Source organism: Myotis daubentonii, chromosome 10 (genome assembly GCF_963259705.1).
Source record: "Myotis daubentonii chromosome 10, mMyoDau2.1, whole genome shotgun sequence".
In the NCBI taxonomy this organism is placed as follows: domain Eukaryota; kingdom Metazoa; phylum Chordata; class Mammalia; order Chiroptera; family Vespertilionidae; genus Myotis; species Myotis daubentonii.
Genome location: NC_081849.1, coordinates 47999696 through 48015396, shown reverse-complemented (window position 1 = coordinate 48015396; position 15701 = coordinate 47999696). Strand labels below are relative to the sequence as shown.

Sequence of the window (15701 nt, the reverse complement as noted above, 5' to 3'; positions counted from 1 at the left end):
CACAAGTATTGTCATCCCATAAAAAGAACATTTTAAAAACACAATTCTCTGAATGCATAAAACAATTTATAAAGTTCTCATCTGAGATGGTAAAGACTTTTAATAATGAAAAATAACCTGCTTAACTCTTAAAGACTTAAAGAGCATACATGAACAGCATAGTATGGGAAATTAGAAAAGACAGACTAATTTCCATGACTTTTTAACTGGAGTTTGACATATGCGATCTATACCACATTATAAAAAGATTCTGGGAAGATAAAAAGTGAAAGTGTTTAAGGGGAAAGCCAAAAGAGTGTATATAGTTCCACAGTGAAAGAAGGGAAAGATTAAGGTTTCCTCCTTGTCTTGGCTGCTGGAGCCCTCAGCAGAGGGGTTTTTTTTGTTTGTTTTTTTAATATATTTTTTACAGAGAGGAAGGGAGAGGGATAGAGAGTTAGAAACATTGATGAGAGAGAAACATCGATCAGCTGCCTCCTGCACACCCCCTACTGGGGATATGCCTGCAACCAAGGTACATGCCCTTGAAAGGAATCAAACCTGGGACCCTTCAGTCCGCAGGCCGACGCTCTATCCACTGAGCCAAACCGGTTAGGGCTCAGTAGAGGTTTTATGGTGAAAGATGAGAGTGCAGGCTGGATATTTATTGCTGAGCCAAGTGGCCACATTCACATTCTCCAGGCTGTTAGCACCCTGTGCAATAGAAATGACATTCTATGACTTTCCCTCCCCGTTAAACTGGACAGAGACAGGCAACTTCTATGACTCATTTCCATATCAATCTCTCAGTCACCTGATAAAATGTTACTCCCATTTGTTGGAGGTCACAACTACTCCCCACTTTATAGATGAACTCTATGACTAACCATATTGATAGTCTGGAACTAATGTTAACATTACCCAGGTTAGTAAGTTGTGTTAAAATAACAAAGTGAGACAGCACGAAGTGTCGAGAGCCTGGGACCTCCTCTGGACTCTGCCACTTACTGAGTCACCTTGGGGAAGCCTCAGTTTCCTCATCTGTAAGAGGGGATAATAATAATACTATTCCCCTAATAAGATTATTATAAATATTCAGTGGCTCAGTATGTTTCATGTATTCTTAGAACAGAGCCTGACATATTGTAAGCACTAGGCAGATGTTAACTATTAGCACTATATTTTATATAGGATGTTAATGGAAGGAATGACTTGCAAAAAAAGGGAATTTTAGTCATAAAGTGGGATTTTAAATATTTTTAAAAATTATACATATATTCTATTTTAGGAATGAAATTTATTTATTGGTCAAAATTTAGTAAAGTGCCTTGAAAATAAACACCTCCCCTTTCACACATTTAATCAGATACCACCTCCCTAGAAAATTCACATACCCAAATCATACTGAAAGAGTGAGATGGCCCTAACTGGTTTGGCTCAGTGGATAGAGCGTTGGCCTACAGACTGAAAGGTCCCAGGTTCGATTCCGGTCAAGGGCATGTAGCTTGGTTGCGGGCACATCCCCAGTAGGAGGTGTGCAGGAGGCAGCTGATCAATGTTTCTCTCTCATTGATGTTTCTGACTCTCTGTCTCTCTCCCTTCCTCTCTGTAAAAAATTAATAAAATATATTTTTTTAAAAAGAGTGTGATGGAAGGAGAGAGAGAGAACAACCTAGCATCTGGGGATGTTGTACACAATGGGATCATGGTGGCAAATGCTACTGGAAAGTGTGACATAAAAAAAAAGTATGACATGGGCTATTTGGTATATGTAGCACAACTTACCAGTATTATCATGGGCAGCTCACCACATTTCCAGTCACGAATGTCCTCAGAGTGTTTATGGCATATTCTAAAATAATTGTGTTCCTCTCATTTCATCTCTCATTCATATCTATATATATACTAGAGGCCTGGTGCACAAAAATTTGTGCACTTCAGGGGGAGGGGGGCCCCTCAACCCGGCCTGTGCTCTCTCGCAGTCTGGGACCCCTCGGGAGATAACGCCCTGCTGGCTTAGGCCTGCTCCCGGGTGGCAGAGGGCAGACCCAATCCCTAGGTGCAGCCCCTGATCGGGCTCAGAGCAGGGCCGATTGAGGAGTTGGGGCGCCGCCACCTGTCATGCACAGAGCAGGGCAATCGGGAGGTTGTGATTCTACCCTCAGTCACGCTCAGGATAGGGCCGATTGGGGGGCTGGGGCACCATCCCCTGTCACACTCAAGGCAGGGTCGATGGGGAGGTTGTGGCGCGACCCCGTCATGCACAGAGCAGGGCCAATCAGGGGGTTGGGGCATTTCCCCCTGTCACTCACAGAGCAGGGCCCATCAGGGGGGTTGGGGCTCTGTACCCTGTCATGCACAGAGCAGGGCCCATCAGGGGATTGGGGCGCCACCCTCTATCACCCACAGAGCAGGGCCGATCAGGGGATTGGGGTGCTGCCACTCTCACACTCAGGGCAGGGCCGATGGGGAGGTTATGGCTCTACCCCGTCACACACAGAGCAGGGCCCGTGGGGGGGGGGGGGGGTTGGGGCGCCGCACCCTGTCACACACAGAGCAGGGCCGATCAGGGGGTTGGGGCGCCGCACCCTGTCACACACAGAGCCGTAGGGCGATCACGGGGTTTGGGCGCTGCCCCCTGTCATGCTGATCCCGGTGCCGGGAGGCCTCGCGGCTCCGCTGATCCCGGTGCTGGGAGGCATATTACCCTTTTACTATATACAATAGAGGCCTGGTGCATGGGTGGGTTCCGGCTGGTTTGCCCTGAAGGGTGTCCTGGATCAGGGTGGGGGTCCCCACTGGGTGCCTGGCCAGCCTGGGTGAGGGGATGATGGCTGTTTGCAGCTGGTCACACATCCTTCAGGGTGGGGGTCCCCACTGGGGTGCCTGGCCAGCCTGGGTGAGGGGCTGATGGCTGTTTGCAGCTGGTCACACACCCTTCAGGGTGGGGGTCCCCACTGGGGTGCCTGGCCAGTCTGGGTGAGGAGCTGAGGGCTGTTTACAGGCTGGGGGTGACTGAAGCTCCCAACCACTCCTTTTTTCTATTTTTTTTTTTTTTTTATTCTGGGCCAGCTTTAGCTTTGAGGCTTGGCTCCGGCTTTTAGGCCTTCGCTGCTGAAAGTAGGTTTCTGGCCTTTGCTTACAATGTTGCGATCCTGCTGGCTGAAGCCTGGCAGGTTTCTGGGGTTTTGTTTAGCTTCTATGTTTGTTACATAGTTGCTTGCAGCTCAGAGGCCTGCAGTGGCAGGCGGGGAACATTGGAGTCCTCAGTCACTGAAGCAAGCAAGCCTCATGTTAGTTTCAAGCTGCCTGGCTGCCAGCTGCCATCTTGGCTGACAGTTAATTTGCATATTGCCCTGATTAGCCAATGGGAAGGGTAGCGGTCGTACGCCAATTACCATGTTTCTCTTTTATTAGATAGGATTCAGTAGTGTCTCATTTAAGATAAAGCATGAACTTATACAAGTCAAATTATATAGCAACTCAGTATTGACCTTCAATAAAAAACATTAAAACTGTATTTTCCTTTCATTTAGGACTAGAGAAGCTTGCACAAAAAGGGAAGTCATTGTCCCCTTTAGCAAGTATAACTGGAATATCACTCTTTTTGATTATATCCATGTGTCTTCTTCTCTTATGGAAAAAATATCAACCCTACAAAGGTAGGTGAAAATTAGAAAAACATTCTAAATGGCTTTATACAGGTACAAAAAAGTTTCTTACTGTGTTTTTTCTCTCTTGGTTTCAGTTATAAAACAGAAGCTAGAAGGCAGGTAATGCATTTCTTCCTATGAAAATAATTTTTTTCTTGAATGCTTTTTCCTCAGTTGTTAAGACTGACAGAAATGCCAATTTGTCTTTTCAGGCCAGAAACAGAATACAGAAAAGCACGAACATGTTCAGGTAACGGCCAGGCTGAAAGGAGTTATTCTCAATGTAATGTGTATTAATGAATAGTATTGATATGAATCATTATATATAAAGTGCTAATGAAATAACAGAATTCACATAAGCTAATACTGTTGTCATACTAACAATCCTTTACCTTTGACTAGTGCCTTGATTTTATGTAAGTCGCACAAGTCTGTAAGACAAACGCTCTTAAAAGTGAAAGGCACTCAACTCCATTTTACAGGCAGGAGAATCAAGGCTCAGAGAGATTAAGTCACTTGCCCACTGTCATGAGTTCTGAATCCATTTCCATTGATCCTATTATTATTTTGAAAATTGCCCAGGGTTCCCTCACTTGGTTAATTCCAAAGGCAGATACAGTGCTGGCGGCTCCATCCCAGGGAGGAGAAAGGGAGACTGGAAGGTTTGCTGCTGCTTTGTTCCCAACATGCTCCTCAGGCCATTGTAGTACTACCGACTCCCTACTGAGCTGTTCTAAGTTCACAATGGGACTTGGAGTCACACAGAGCTGTGTTTTACTCCCATAAATGCCACTTTCCCCCAATGTCATCTTGGGAAAATTATTTTTCCTGACCTCAACTTCCTCATCTATAGAATGAAGATAATAACTTCCCCTCAGGGTTGCTATGAGAATTAAATAGCATGATGTGAGTGGCATGCCTAATATGATGCCTAGATGCTTAGTAAACACGGGTCTTCCTCCTCTTATCTAGTCCTTTCTCATAGATGATGGAATGTTGGGTTTAGGAAAGGCCCCAAAGAGACCACCTGGTTCCTCCTCGCCTCCCCATTCCTGTCATTTTTCAGATGATAGTTTAGTGATCTTGACATCAGACTGTATTATATTTTGTATGTCTGGGCAGCGGTGGTTATTTCTTTATTTTATTAGTCCTGGTGGTCTCTGTTAGATCCAGGGGGTGCAGTAGATATTATGAGTGGGTGAAGAGCTGCGGCCACTGCCAGACTGAGCCTTGGTGGCTGTAAGTCTCTGCAACCGACAGTTACAAAGGACAAGCCAGCCCACGAGTGTTTATTCCAATACAGAAGACGCTGTTCTCAGGTCAGGCTTTAAGAATACTTGTCCCAATTCAGTTTCAATTCTCAGCTTCAGGAGTGATTTCCAACACTGCTTAGTACCCATACGACTATAGGTATTGGGAAATTGGTTGCTTACACATACCACTTGAAGCAAACAATAAAGATAAGTTTTACAAGGGCTTAAAAACAACAGCAGCAAGTTGAGGCATCTGGTTTTTAAGTAGTATTTGTTTTCCGTTTCAGGCCATGAAGATGCTCTGGATGACTTCGGAATATACGAATTTGTTGCTTTCCCAGATGCTTCTGGTGTTCCCAGGGTTGGTTTCCCTAGTGGCTGATTAGCTGAGAAGTAGAATTCTGCTTCGGCAGAAGTGTCAGCCACACTCCTTTGAGCGCTGGGCAGTGCAGGTCAGATGGCTGCATCCCCTGGCAGCGGTGTGACTCACTGTGGCTGGATCTGAGGAGCTAAGCATCTTCCTTAGACTTTATACATAAGGCTGACACAAGAAAGGAAGTGACACTGATCCATAAACATTATTTGCCTGGTAAGCCCACTGGCGAGAACTAACTAGGTAGAAGGTCAAGAGAACGGAATCAATTAGGAATCAGGAATCCCTGGTTGAATAATTTCGCACCACTGCATGGACTGCAACCTGTCACTTCACCAACTCTCTCTCCCCTCCTCAGCTTCCCCTTCCCCATTCCCCTCATATTCCTTAAGGTCATTGCAAAGACGACTGATCATACCCTTGAAAGGTACCTTATGCTCTTCATAAGAAAGGCATCACAGAAACCCAAAGTAAGCAAGTACGCATCTTTATTTTTATCGTAAAGGTGCCTGAGATGTGAGAGGGGGAGCTTTTACACACTTGAAGCCTTTTTTTTGTCCAGCCATCAAAGACAAGGTCTTTTGAAGCAATCAGTTTTGTTTCACAGCATGCAGAATGTGCTTCTGAGCTATTCAGCTCATTGACATCTGTATAGATTTGTGTAGGATCAATCTTTTCTCAGCTTCCTTATTCTCCTATGATCGTTCACGTAAAGAAGGGGGCATTAACAGACTACTTGCTTCTGGGTGGCTTAAACCTATCTGTTGTTAGGGATAGTTACCTCACTTGTTCAGAGAATTCTATCAATATAAGGTTCATCCAGTCAGTTTCCTGGCCACAGACTTTATTTCACAAACACCATGTGAGTAATGGAGGGGGACTGATTGGATTCCATCCTAAGGGTGGCTGAGTAGTGCCAGTGCCTACATCATCGCAGACGAAGGGCAGGACTGCATAGCAAAAGCTCTGCAATACGCTAGTCAGTCTCAGACAGGATTGGCTCACCCTTCACTTCTACAACCAAAAAGGCAAAAATAAGTATTTGGTGGATCAGTGATTTCAAACAGCTTTCCACCATGGCAGAAAGTATCCCTTTCAAAAGGAGTGGCCTTTAAGTGGAAGAGAAGAAAACTAAAGAGCTGATAAGACTTGGAGCTGAATTTTCAAAGTTAGGAGTTCTTTCTTTTAAATCAGGCACTTTGCATTCCTAGGGATTCATTAGAGTGAGATCTAGGTAAGAAACTTAACATTTAGCCTTGTAATTAATCAGCATTCAGTTTGAAGATTTTATTGGGAGGATTTCTATTTGCTGTAAATGCTACATTCGGCAAGAACTTGAGGAGACAAATGAGTGCTTTCATTACATACCTGAAGCCCAGTTATTTCTGTCATAAGTAGAATAACTTTAATTGGAGCTATGCCCATCTTCAAAGCTGAAACTTCTAAGGAATCAGATGAGGTTCTTCACTGGTGCCAGGTGCCTTGGGAAGAAGTGAGAAATCAAAGCAACAACGGCAGGAGGAGGAGAAGGGTGAGGACCAGAACATATGTAGGAAGGAGAAGCCAGAATGGCAATTGTGTGTGAAGATTAGCAGCAAAATGCAACATCTTGGAGAAGAAAAGGAGAAATAACACCAAGATATGAAAATTGAAGTTAAGAAGGGAAATACATTGAATTACTAACTTTTTGCATTTTTTAAAAAATCAGAATTGCCTCCTATCTGGTTGTGGTGCGTGTGCAGATGGAATGCTATCCTCTCTCTACTTGCTGTACATGTCACTGTCCCTGTAGCACCTCTTTCAGAAGTGGAAAAGGAAGCAATGGCATGAAATCAACCAATTTATTATGTGTTAACAGCGCTAATGTTAGGCTAGCTAAGTTAGTTATTATCTATAGACTGCTTTTATCATGGGCCCTGAACGCCTCCGTACCAAAGAAAATCAAGAGTGGATCTCAAGTACAAACTGTAAACCAAAAATCTCCTTTACACACACACACACACACACACACACACAAAGGACAAATCACATATTCTAGGGCTGCCCACGACAGCTTTAGCAAGTGGAATGGAAACAGGCAGTTTCCAGAAAAACATAAAGCTAAGATGTTCCAATATAACCTAGCAAGCCAAGCTGGGATGAGAAACAGAACTTTCGGATGATTTATCAAGTAAAAAGGGTCCTAGGTAGAGATACAAAAAGGACAGAAAGTGATCACAAATGTGAAGAATAGGAGGAGTTTGGGATACGGAGTGGAACCAGACTTTATAATTGGAAGGCAGTGTTTACAAAATTTAATTATTAAATACAAGGGATAGGAGTTATGAATTCCAGTTTCCATAAACTACATGTTGGTTTTTAACTAGACAGAAATTCACTACTATACTTTCCACATTCACTCAAGCCTTTTAGTCTATAGAGCCCCTTACTACATTCAAACTTAAACATCTCCCTCTGTGTGTTCTATATTTCTTGGTACTGGCTTTACTAACTTGCAATGTGATGAGGGCTTTTATCTTTCTTTTCAACCATCCTTGGAGACATAAATGGTGCAAAAAGTTAATCAGGATGTAATATAAAAGACTAGAGGCCCGGTGCATGATATTCACCTGGCCTGCACCCTCTCACAATCCGGGACCCCACGGGGGATGTCTGCTAAGCTGGCAGGCGGACATCCCTCTCATAATCTGGGATCTCTCGCTCCTTACTGCCTGCCTGCTCGCTGCTCCTTACAGCTTGGATTGCTGCTCCTTAGCGCTGCCACTAAGCAGGAGAGGCTCCCACCACCGCCACTGAGCTCACCAGCCATGAGTCCGGTTTCTGGCTGAGCAGCGCTCTCCCTGTGGGAGTGCACTGACCACCATGGGGCAGCTCCTGCATTGAGCGTCTGCCCCCTGGTGGTCATTGCGCATCATAGAGACCAGTCGTTTTGGTCGTTCCACCATAATCGTCGCTTAGTCTTTTACTGTATAGATAATAATATGCGCTCTCTGATTCTAAGCTGTCCTGATAGCTTCTCTTTTGCCATTCTTTCTTTCTTATTATAGTTCCTTCACAATACTGTCAACTTTTGTCTTAAATTATAAAAAAAAAAAAAATGATAGCTTTGTCAAGCTATTCCTCTTCTGACCTAATAGCTATGCTGTTACACTAAATACCATAGGGCATATGCAGGAAACTATAGCAAGGAGGAATTGAGTAATGTAGGGAAGAGAAACAGTTATAATTCTCTATTCATCACTACTTGCAGCTGTTCGCAACTTTGCAGCATAGTGGAAAGACTGTGTACTAGTCTGCTATTTTTTTTTTTTAATGTGCTACATTTTCTAGATGCCCAGTAGGTCTGTTCCAGCCTCTGATGGTGTATCAGGGCAAGATTTGCACAATACAATTTATGAAGTTATTCAGCACATCCCTGCCCAACAGCAAGACCATCCAGAGTAAGTATGAACCTGATTTTGGCAATGCTACCTCGGAGGGGCTCTGCATTCAGCCCCCACTTTCCCCAGAATTTGTTGTAAGTCTCAGAAGAAAATATTAAAATGAGAAATTATAGCTGCTGTACAGAGTTCCCCACCTGAAAATAATCTTAAGAAACAAAACAGGCAAACACACTATCTTCTGGGGCCGTGCACTTGGGCCAGTGGAGGAAAGGGAGATCTAGAATCCAGCACTTCGCCCAACGAATCCACATCTGGGTATGATAGTGATCTTGGGCCAGTCCTCAAGCCACCTTGGTTATCTTGATGATTTTCCACTGACTATGGTGGTTTTAGAACCAATGATGTGTCACTATAAATAGGACCAGAAAAACAACCACAAATAATCTACAAAATGTGCTCAACACTGTTGCCCCTAAATACCCAACCTCTTACAGACTGGAAGCAGGCTACTCCCAAGTGAACAGGACCACAGTGAGGACTGGCCTCCCACCAAGAGGACAAAACCTTCGCTGAGGGCGATGCCGGGAAACTGCTTACCCAGTTAACCGCAGGAGTAACACTGAGGAGTCCCCAACCTCCCCAGCCTCGGAGAAGCTAAACCTACAGCCTTCTGAAATAATGAAATGAACTTCCCTTTTTTGTGGGCCTCAGCTGCCTACAGGCATAACTGCCACAAATCATCTTCCATCATTTCTTTATTTGTCATTTATTGACTTTGAAAAGAACATCAATAACCACACACAGGAACTTCCCCTCTGGCAAAAAACCACAACACAGTTCTAGTGAAGCAATTCATGCACACCTCTGGGTAAATACCAAAAATAACAGCTAGCAGTGGATGAATGCATGGGAAATCAGCGTGCAGGGAGGAGACCCAGTCCCAGGAGCTATGTGGTCATTTATGGGCTAAGTGGCAAGAGCACCTCCAAGGACCCCATCAGTGCATTCATTCCTTCTTGTCCCAGGGAGCCTGGAGAAAAGGGAGTCAAGTAATTTAGGAGCAGACCCTGATCCAGCTAGGAACTTCTTGTTTAAAAATTGTGTTAAAGCATGTTTTTAATCTAATAACACGCAAGAGTGGAATATTATTCCGTGACAATTAAAAAAAAAACTCTCTAAAAATATACCTACCTGGATTAGAAAATTAAGAGATACTTTTGTTTAATATAAGAAATAGAAAGAATGTTAAGAGTTTGCTTCCTAATTTTCAAATTGTATCCAATTAAAAATTTTATCCTACTTAAATTCATTTGTTTTTCTACATGTCCTTTGTTCTGCATATCTATTGTTCTAATTAGAATGCAAACAAATCAAATGAAAGCTTGAGATTTGTCTTTTAAGGCTCCCCATAATGAAATAAATGCTCATCTTAAACTGTGGAATATGGCAGCTGCAATTTCTGAACACAAAATGATGAGATTGGTTTTGCATGTGAAAAAAACCAATCTCCAAATAAAAAATCAGCCTCTTGGATGAGAATGCTTTCAGACATGAGCAATATCTTTACAACTTTTTTTTTTTTTAAACTAAATCTTTATTGTTCAGATTATTACATTTGTTCCTTTTTTTTTTCCCCCCCATAACTCCCCTCCTCCCAGTTCCCGCCCCACCCTCCGCCCTCACTCCCCACCCACTGTCCTCATCCATAGGTGCACGATTTTTGTCCAGTCTCTTCCCACATCTCCCACACCCCTTTCCCCCCCAAGAATAGTCAGTCCATTCCCTTTCTATGTCCCTGATTCTATTATAATCAACAGTTCATTCTGTTCATCAGATTATTTATTCACTTGATTCTTAGATTCACTTGTTGATAGATGCATATTTGTTGTTCATAATTTGTATCTTTACCTTTTTCTTCCTCTTCCTCTTCTTAAAGGATACCTTTCAGCATTTCATATAATCCTGGTTTGGTGGTGATGAACTCCTTTAGCTTTTCCTTATCTGTGAAGCTCTTTATCTGACCTTCAATTCTGAATGATAGCTTTGCTGGATAAAGTAATCTTGGTTGTAGGTTCTTGGTATTCATCACTTTGAATATTTCTTGCCATTCCCTTCTGGCCTGCAAAGTTTCTGTTGAGAAATCAGCTGACAGTCGTATGGGTATTCCCTTGTAGGTAACTGAGTTACTTTCTCTTGCTGTTTTTAAGATTCTCTCTTTATCTTTTGCTCTTGGCATTTTAATTATGATGTGTCTTGGTGTGGTCCTCTTTGGATTCCTTTTGTTTGGGGTTCTCCGCGCTTCTTGGACCTGTAAGTCCATTTCTTTCACCAGGTGGGGGAAGTTTTCTGTCATTATTTCTTCAAATAGGTTTTCAATATCTTGGTCTCTCTCATCTTCTGGCACCCCTATAATTCTGATGTTGGTACGCTTGAAGCTGTCCCAGAGGCTCCTTACACTATCCTCGCATTTTTGGATTCTTTTTTCATTTTGCTTTTCCCGTTGGATGTTTTTTGCTTCCTCGCAATTCAAATCATTGACTTGATTCTTGCGCTCCTCTGGTCTGCTGTCGGGCGTCTGTTTAATATTCGTTATTTCAGACCGTGTGTGCTTAATTTCTAGTTGGTTCCCCAATATAAGATCGAGGGTCTTATTAGTTTTCGTGTAGATCTCATTAAGTTTATCGGCAGCTTCTAAACAGTTCTTGAGAGACCTTAAAAGTGTGGTTCTGAACTCTATTTCTTCCATTGACAATTTTGTCCTGTTTCTTTGTCTCCGCATTTTGTTATGCTTCCTTGGTGCACCCCCTAGTGGTCTTTGTTCGCAGTCTTATAGATAATTCTTGATTGTTGTAGCTAATTCCAGGGAGGGTTTGACCTCCAGGCCAAGTGGCTATGAGGATCAGCTGTGTCAGCAGTGAGAGAACTTCTGTCCTCTAGGGAGGTGCTAATCTAGCCTTTGCCTGAGGCTATCCGGTAAATGCCTCTGTGCAGGGCTTGGGCGGGGCGGGTCGCACAGGATCAACAGGGTGGGCCGGAGAGAGCAGTTATGGCGGCTCTCAGTCCTGTCCCCAGGGGCTCTGCCTCTCTGAGTCCCAGCACCCGCTGCAAGGCTCAGAGAGAAAGCTGCACTCGCTCTGACCGAAGCCAGACAGTCCGCTTCTCCCGTTTGAGCCTGGGTCCCTAAAGACTCGCCTGTATCTGGAGCTCAGAGTCTGCGACTCCCTCCCGATTGAAAACAACAACCGCGCCCTCCGCCGCCAGCCCGCTCAGCGCCCTCCGCACCTCAGAATTTGACTTCAGCACTGCGCCTCCTCTGAGTGTCCGTATGCGTTTCTCTTTCCTCCTAGTTGTAGGACTTCCACTCAGCCAGCGTTCCTGTGGTTCTGGGTGATGTCCCTTCCGTGTTTTAGTTTCACTTTTGAAGTAGTTGTTCAAAGCAGCAAACTCCGGCGTTAACCTATGCCGCCATCTTGGTTCTCCTGTCATCTTTACAACTTTTTGGAAATAGAAAACTTTATTTCAGAAATAAGCTTCGAAGGGAGAAATGCTCTTTTCAAGCACATAAAGGACTATTCAAAACTGCTACTGAGGATGTGCTTCCTCCAGGGACAGGGCGCCCAGGAACACCAACTTACACTCCCAGCCCTGGTGCCCTCCCCCATCTCAGGGCCTCTCTTCTCACCAACCTCTCCCCCTCAGGGTCCTTGCGTCCCATTGTGTGTCCTTGTCTTCCAGCACCTCTCTTCCTTCACCCCCATCCTTTGATATCCCTCTGATTCTGCCCTTCTCTTTTCCTCTCTTTCTCTGTAAGACTGTCTCCCTTCTCTCTAGTCTCTCTTCTAAAATTGTCCTCCTCTGTCTCTCTTCCAACCGATCCTAGAGGGAGCCAACATATTTCACAGTGCTATTTTCCTCCAATAGAGATTTATGTGAACTATTCTACATTGTAAAAATAAACAGGTAAAATATTTTCTTTTTATTCTATGAGAAACTGTTTTGCACTTACTTTATTTACAGTCAATCCACAAATATTTCCAGGATGTTAATTATGTGCTAGGGAAAGAGATTAAATGAGACTCAGTCTTTTAAGGATTTCATACTTTAGTGGGTTCCTATTTGCTTATTTTAACTAAGGACTAGTGATCCTTAGTAGAATAAATATTCCTCAGCAGAATAAACATGGCCTAAACATACAGAGACCATTTTTCTCTCCTGATTGCCTGTGGTTTTATGCTCTAGGTCCCATTAAATTCAAAGATCAATTTCATGAATAATGCAGTATTACTGTGGTTAGTGAAACTCCCACACCCCTCGTTCCCAAGCTGAATGTGCCAGCTTTGGTAAAAAGTCCTAACTTACTTTCTTTTACTTCTGACAGTTGCTTCTGAGATAGGAAAGACAGCCAAAACGTTTTGTTCTTTGGCTATTCTAGCAGTGTTGTTTTCATAACTACATGTGTTTATTACCTAATTGGACAGGGGTTAACAAACTTGTAGGTTGACCTGTGTCCATATTCTAGTACTCAGCCCAATTATTTGTGCATTGAACTTGTGGCTGCATTTATTTAAATGCTGTCTGTTGACCTCATTAATTGCCCTTGGCACGGTTTGTTTTGACCCCAAGACTGGCTGTTAGGATCTTAAAAAACAGGCCATTCAAGTAGGGAAACCTTTAGTTTCAAAAAGAAATTATCTACAGAATTTAGTGATTACTTACTCTATACTTTTTAGCTGATAAATGTAATTTTCATGAACCAGTTCCAAACACGTTATTTGCAGCCATGGAAAGAAAGGATGTAAGGTCCTTCTACCTTTAGAACTAGAAATCTATAAAATATGTCACATATTTTAACATCTCTTTGCCAGGTGAGCACTCATAGGCAAGCAGTGCACTGGAGTGAAATAATGAAGGAATGTTTTGAGGAAAAACAGTGGAAATGTATATGCATCTGGAATCAGTGAAGAAATGAAGCTCCATACATCTTGATCCTTTTAAACACAGACTAGAGTCATTTCTGGAACTTGGACTGCCGGTTTCCCTGCACACACAGAAGGCACCGTGCACTGTGCTGCAGCGGAACGTGGCTGGGAAAGGTGAAGGTCCTCCGCGGACAGTATTTATCGAGCTGATGGACAGGAAGAAAAAGCTGGGACTTTCCAACTGGCTTTTTCGTGTCCAGCTTCTCTAAAAAGTACAATTACTTCTAACCTATACTTTCACTATCATCATCACTGACAGTCACATCTAACTTACAAATGTGGAAGCTTTATAGTTGTAAAAAATTTAGCAGGCTTTGTTTTATTAAATTCTCATAACTGTTAAGATTGCTATATTTTTTTTATTTCATTCCTGAATTTCCTTCTTGCTCTTTGTACCACAGAACAATGATGGTTGTCACAAAAGCAAGACTGTGCCTTTTCCTAGGTTGTCAATCACCAATGGTGTTTTTGAAAAGACATAAAAGGTTGAAGGGAATGACTCATTTTTTAATTTTGTTCAAGAAAAGATGGATTCAAATAAATTATTCTGTTGGTTTTTTTTTTTTTTTTTGCTTTTTTATGGCCTTGATTCTTTGTCTTGTAGAGTAAAATTTTTACATAAATCCGGATTGTAGAATTAGATTTTTTTATTCTTATTTCTCAATGTGCAATTAAGTGTAAATTACAGAGAACTACTAAAATAACCATCTTGCTCTCTCACATCTATCTTTTTTCAGGCTTGACATTTTTACTCTATTGAATGGTTGATTCTGGGAAAGTTTCCTTCCTTGTATGTTGCTGCATTTAAAAAATTAGTCAGAAGCCAACTGGCAGAATTAGATATCATCCCACAAACCCCAAATGGAATAACTGATTCAGGTGACAGTCATCATTAGGCAAGATTGCTAGATGAAATGTACCAGGTAAAACCACTAGATAACCAAGGACCAGGTTGCAGGGACTGTGAGAAGAGGTGGTCTAGGGCCTAGAGACAAGCAGGCATATGGTGGCAACAGCCACCTGCTCTGGGTGCAGTGAGGCCCAGGGGCTGGTACAGAACAGTCATCTAAGTCTGGTAGGTCTTGAAGATGAAAGATAAGTATCTTCAATGTGTTTAGTCACATTGGCTGCAAACACTCTGGTCTGGCAAGCTACCCTTTAGGATTTTATTTCACCCAAATAAAGGTAGAAACAACCCAAATATCCAACTATAGGGGATTTTTAAATAGTGTGAATGATACTATATCTATACAATGGTTCATACTGCAATTACTGAAAAAAAGAAGATATATGACTATATTTAAACTGATTTTAAACTGTGCTTATGCCCTATTATTTTTTATAGAAGAAATAAGTAAAAAGAATAGCATTTCTCTTTTAGAGTATTTCAGGTGAACCACTATATTTACACTGTATCTCCCATATTTCCATAGAAGCACATGGTAAAAAGAAAATTAAGACTAAGTTCCACAACCCCTTTCTAGTCTGCTTTATCTACCACCCTTATATAATTTCTGCTGAAGCCTATCAGTCCTACCACAAATATTTTATTCACGTTAGTTAAAAAAATATTTTATCTGATTAGAAAAGGAATTGATGCCCACTATAAAAATATGTATACTTAGACATGCAGGAGGCCAACCATAAGACAATTAAAATGGCCAGTAGAGAGATCTCAAATGTTCTTGTGACCAAAAGAAAATTGTAATTATGTGAAGTAATGAATGTGCTAACTTTATTGTGGTAAATATTTTACAATATATAAATATACCAAATCATTATACCTTAAACTTACACAATGTTATATGTCAATTATGTCTCAATAAAGATGAAACAATAATGTAATATCACTTGTAATCTCACCTCTCAGAAATAATCTGTTAGCATTTTCCTAGATTAGTTATGCACTGTCTCTTCATATTCATTCCAGTTCCAGGAAGAATTTATGGTAACTCATATAAATGCATAATATAACAAGATAAAATACACTCAAAGATATTAAGTTAGCAAAGAAAACAGGATGAAGGAACATTGAGAGTTTATAAAGGCAAAGTAAAAGCAGAAGTGATGTTAATAAAATA

General features: G+C 42.1%; 1 protein-coding gene across 3 annotated transcripts in view; it reads left to right on the top strand.

Moving 5' to 3' along the window:
• Nucleotides 1–14173, top strand: part of HEPACAM2 (HEPACAM family member 2) — a 44594-nt gene extending 30421 nt beyond the window's left edge. For 2 of the 3 annotated variants that reach the window (XM_059712321.1, XM_059712324.1), the window contains exons 5-10: nucleotides 3516–3641; nucleotides 3728–3752; nucleotides 3845–3882; nucleotides 5173–5246; nucleotides 8589–8698; nucleotides 13507–14173. In XM_059712321.1, the coding sequence (XP_059568304.1) occupies nucleotides 3516–3641; nucleotides 3728–3752; nucleotides 3845–3882; nucleotides 5173–5246; nucleotides 8589–8698; nucleotides 13507–13510 (377 nt within the window). In that variant the 3' untranslated portion in view covers nucleotides 13511–14173. Of the gene's footprint in view, nucleotides 1–3515; nucleotides 3642–3727; nucleotides 3753–3844; nucleotides 3883–5172; nucleotides 5247–8588; nucleotides 8703–13506 lie in introns of those variants that run through there. The other variant, XM_059712322.1, reaches the window with a different exon arrangement.
• Nucleotides 14174–15701: the final 1528 nt, after the last annotated feature.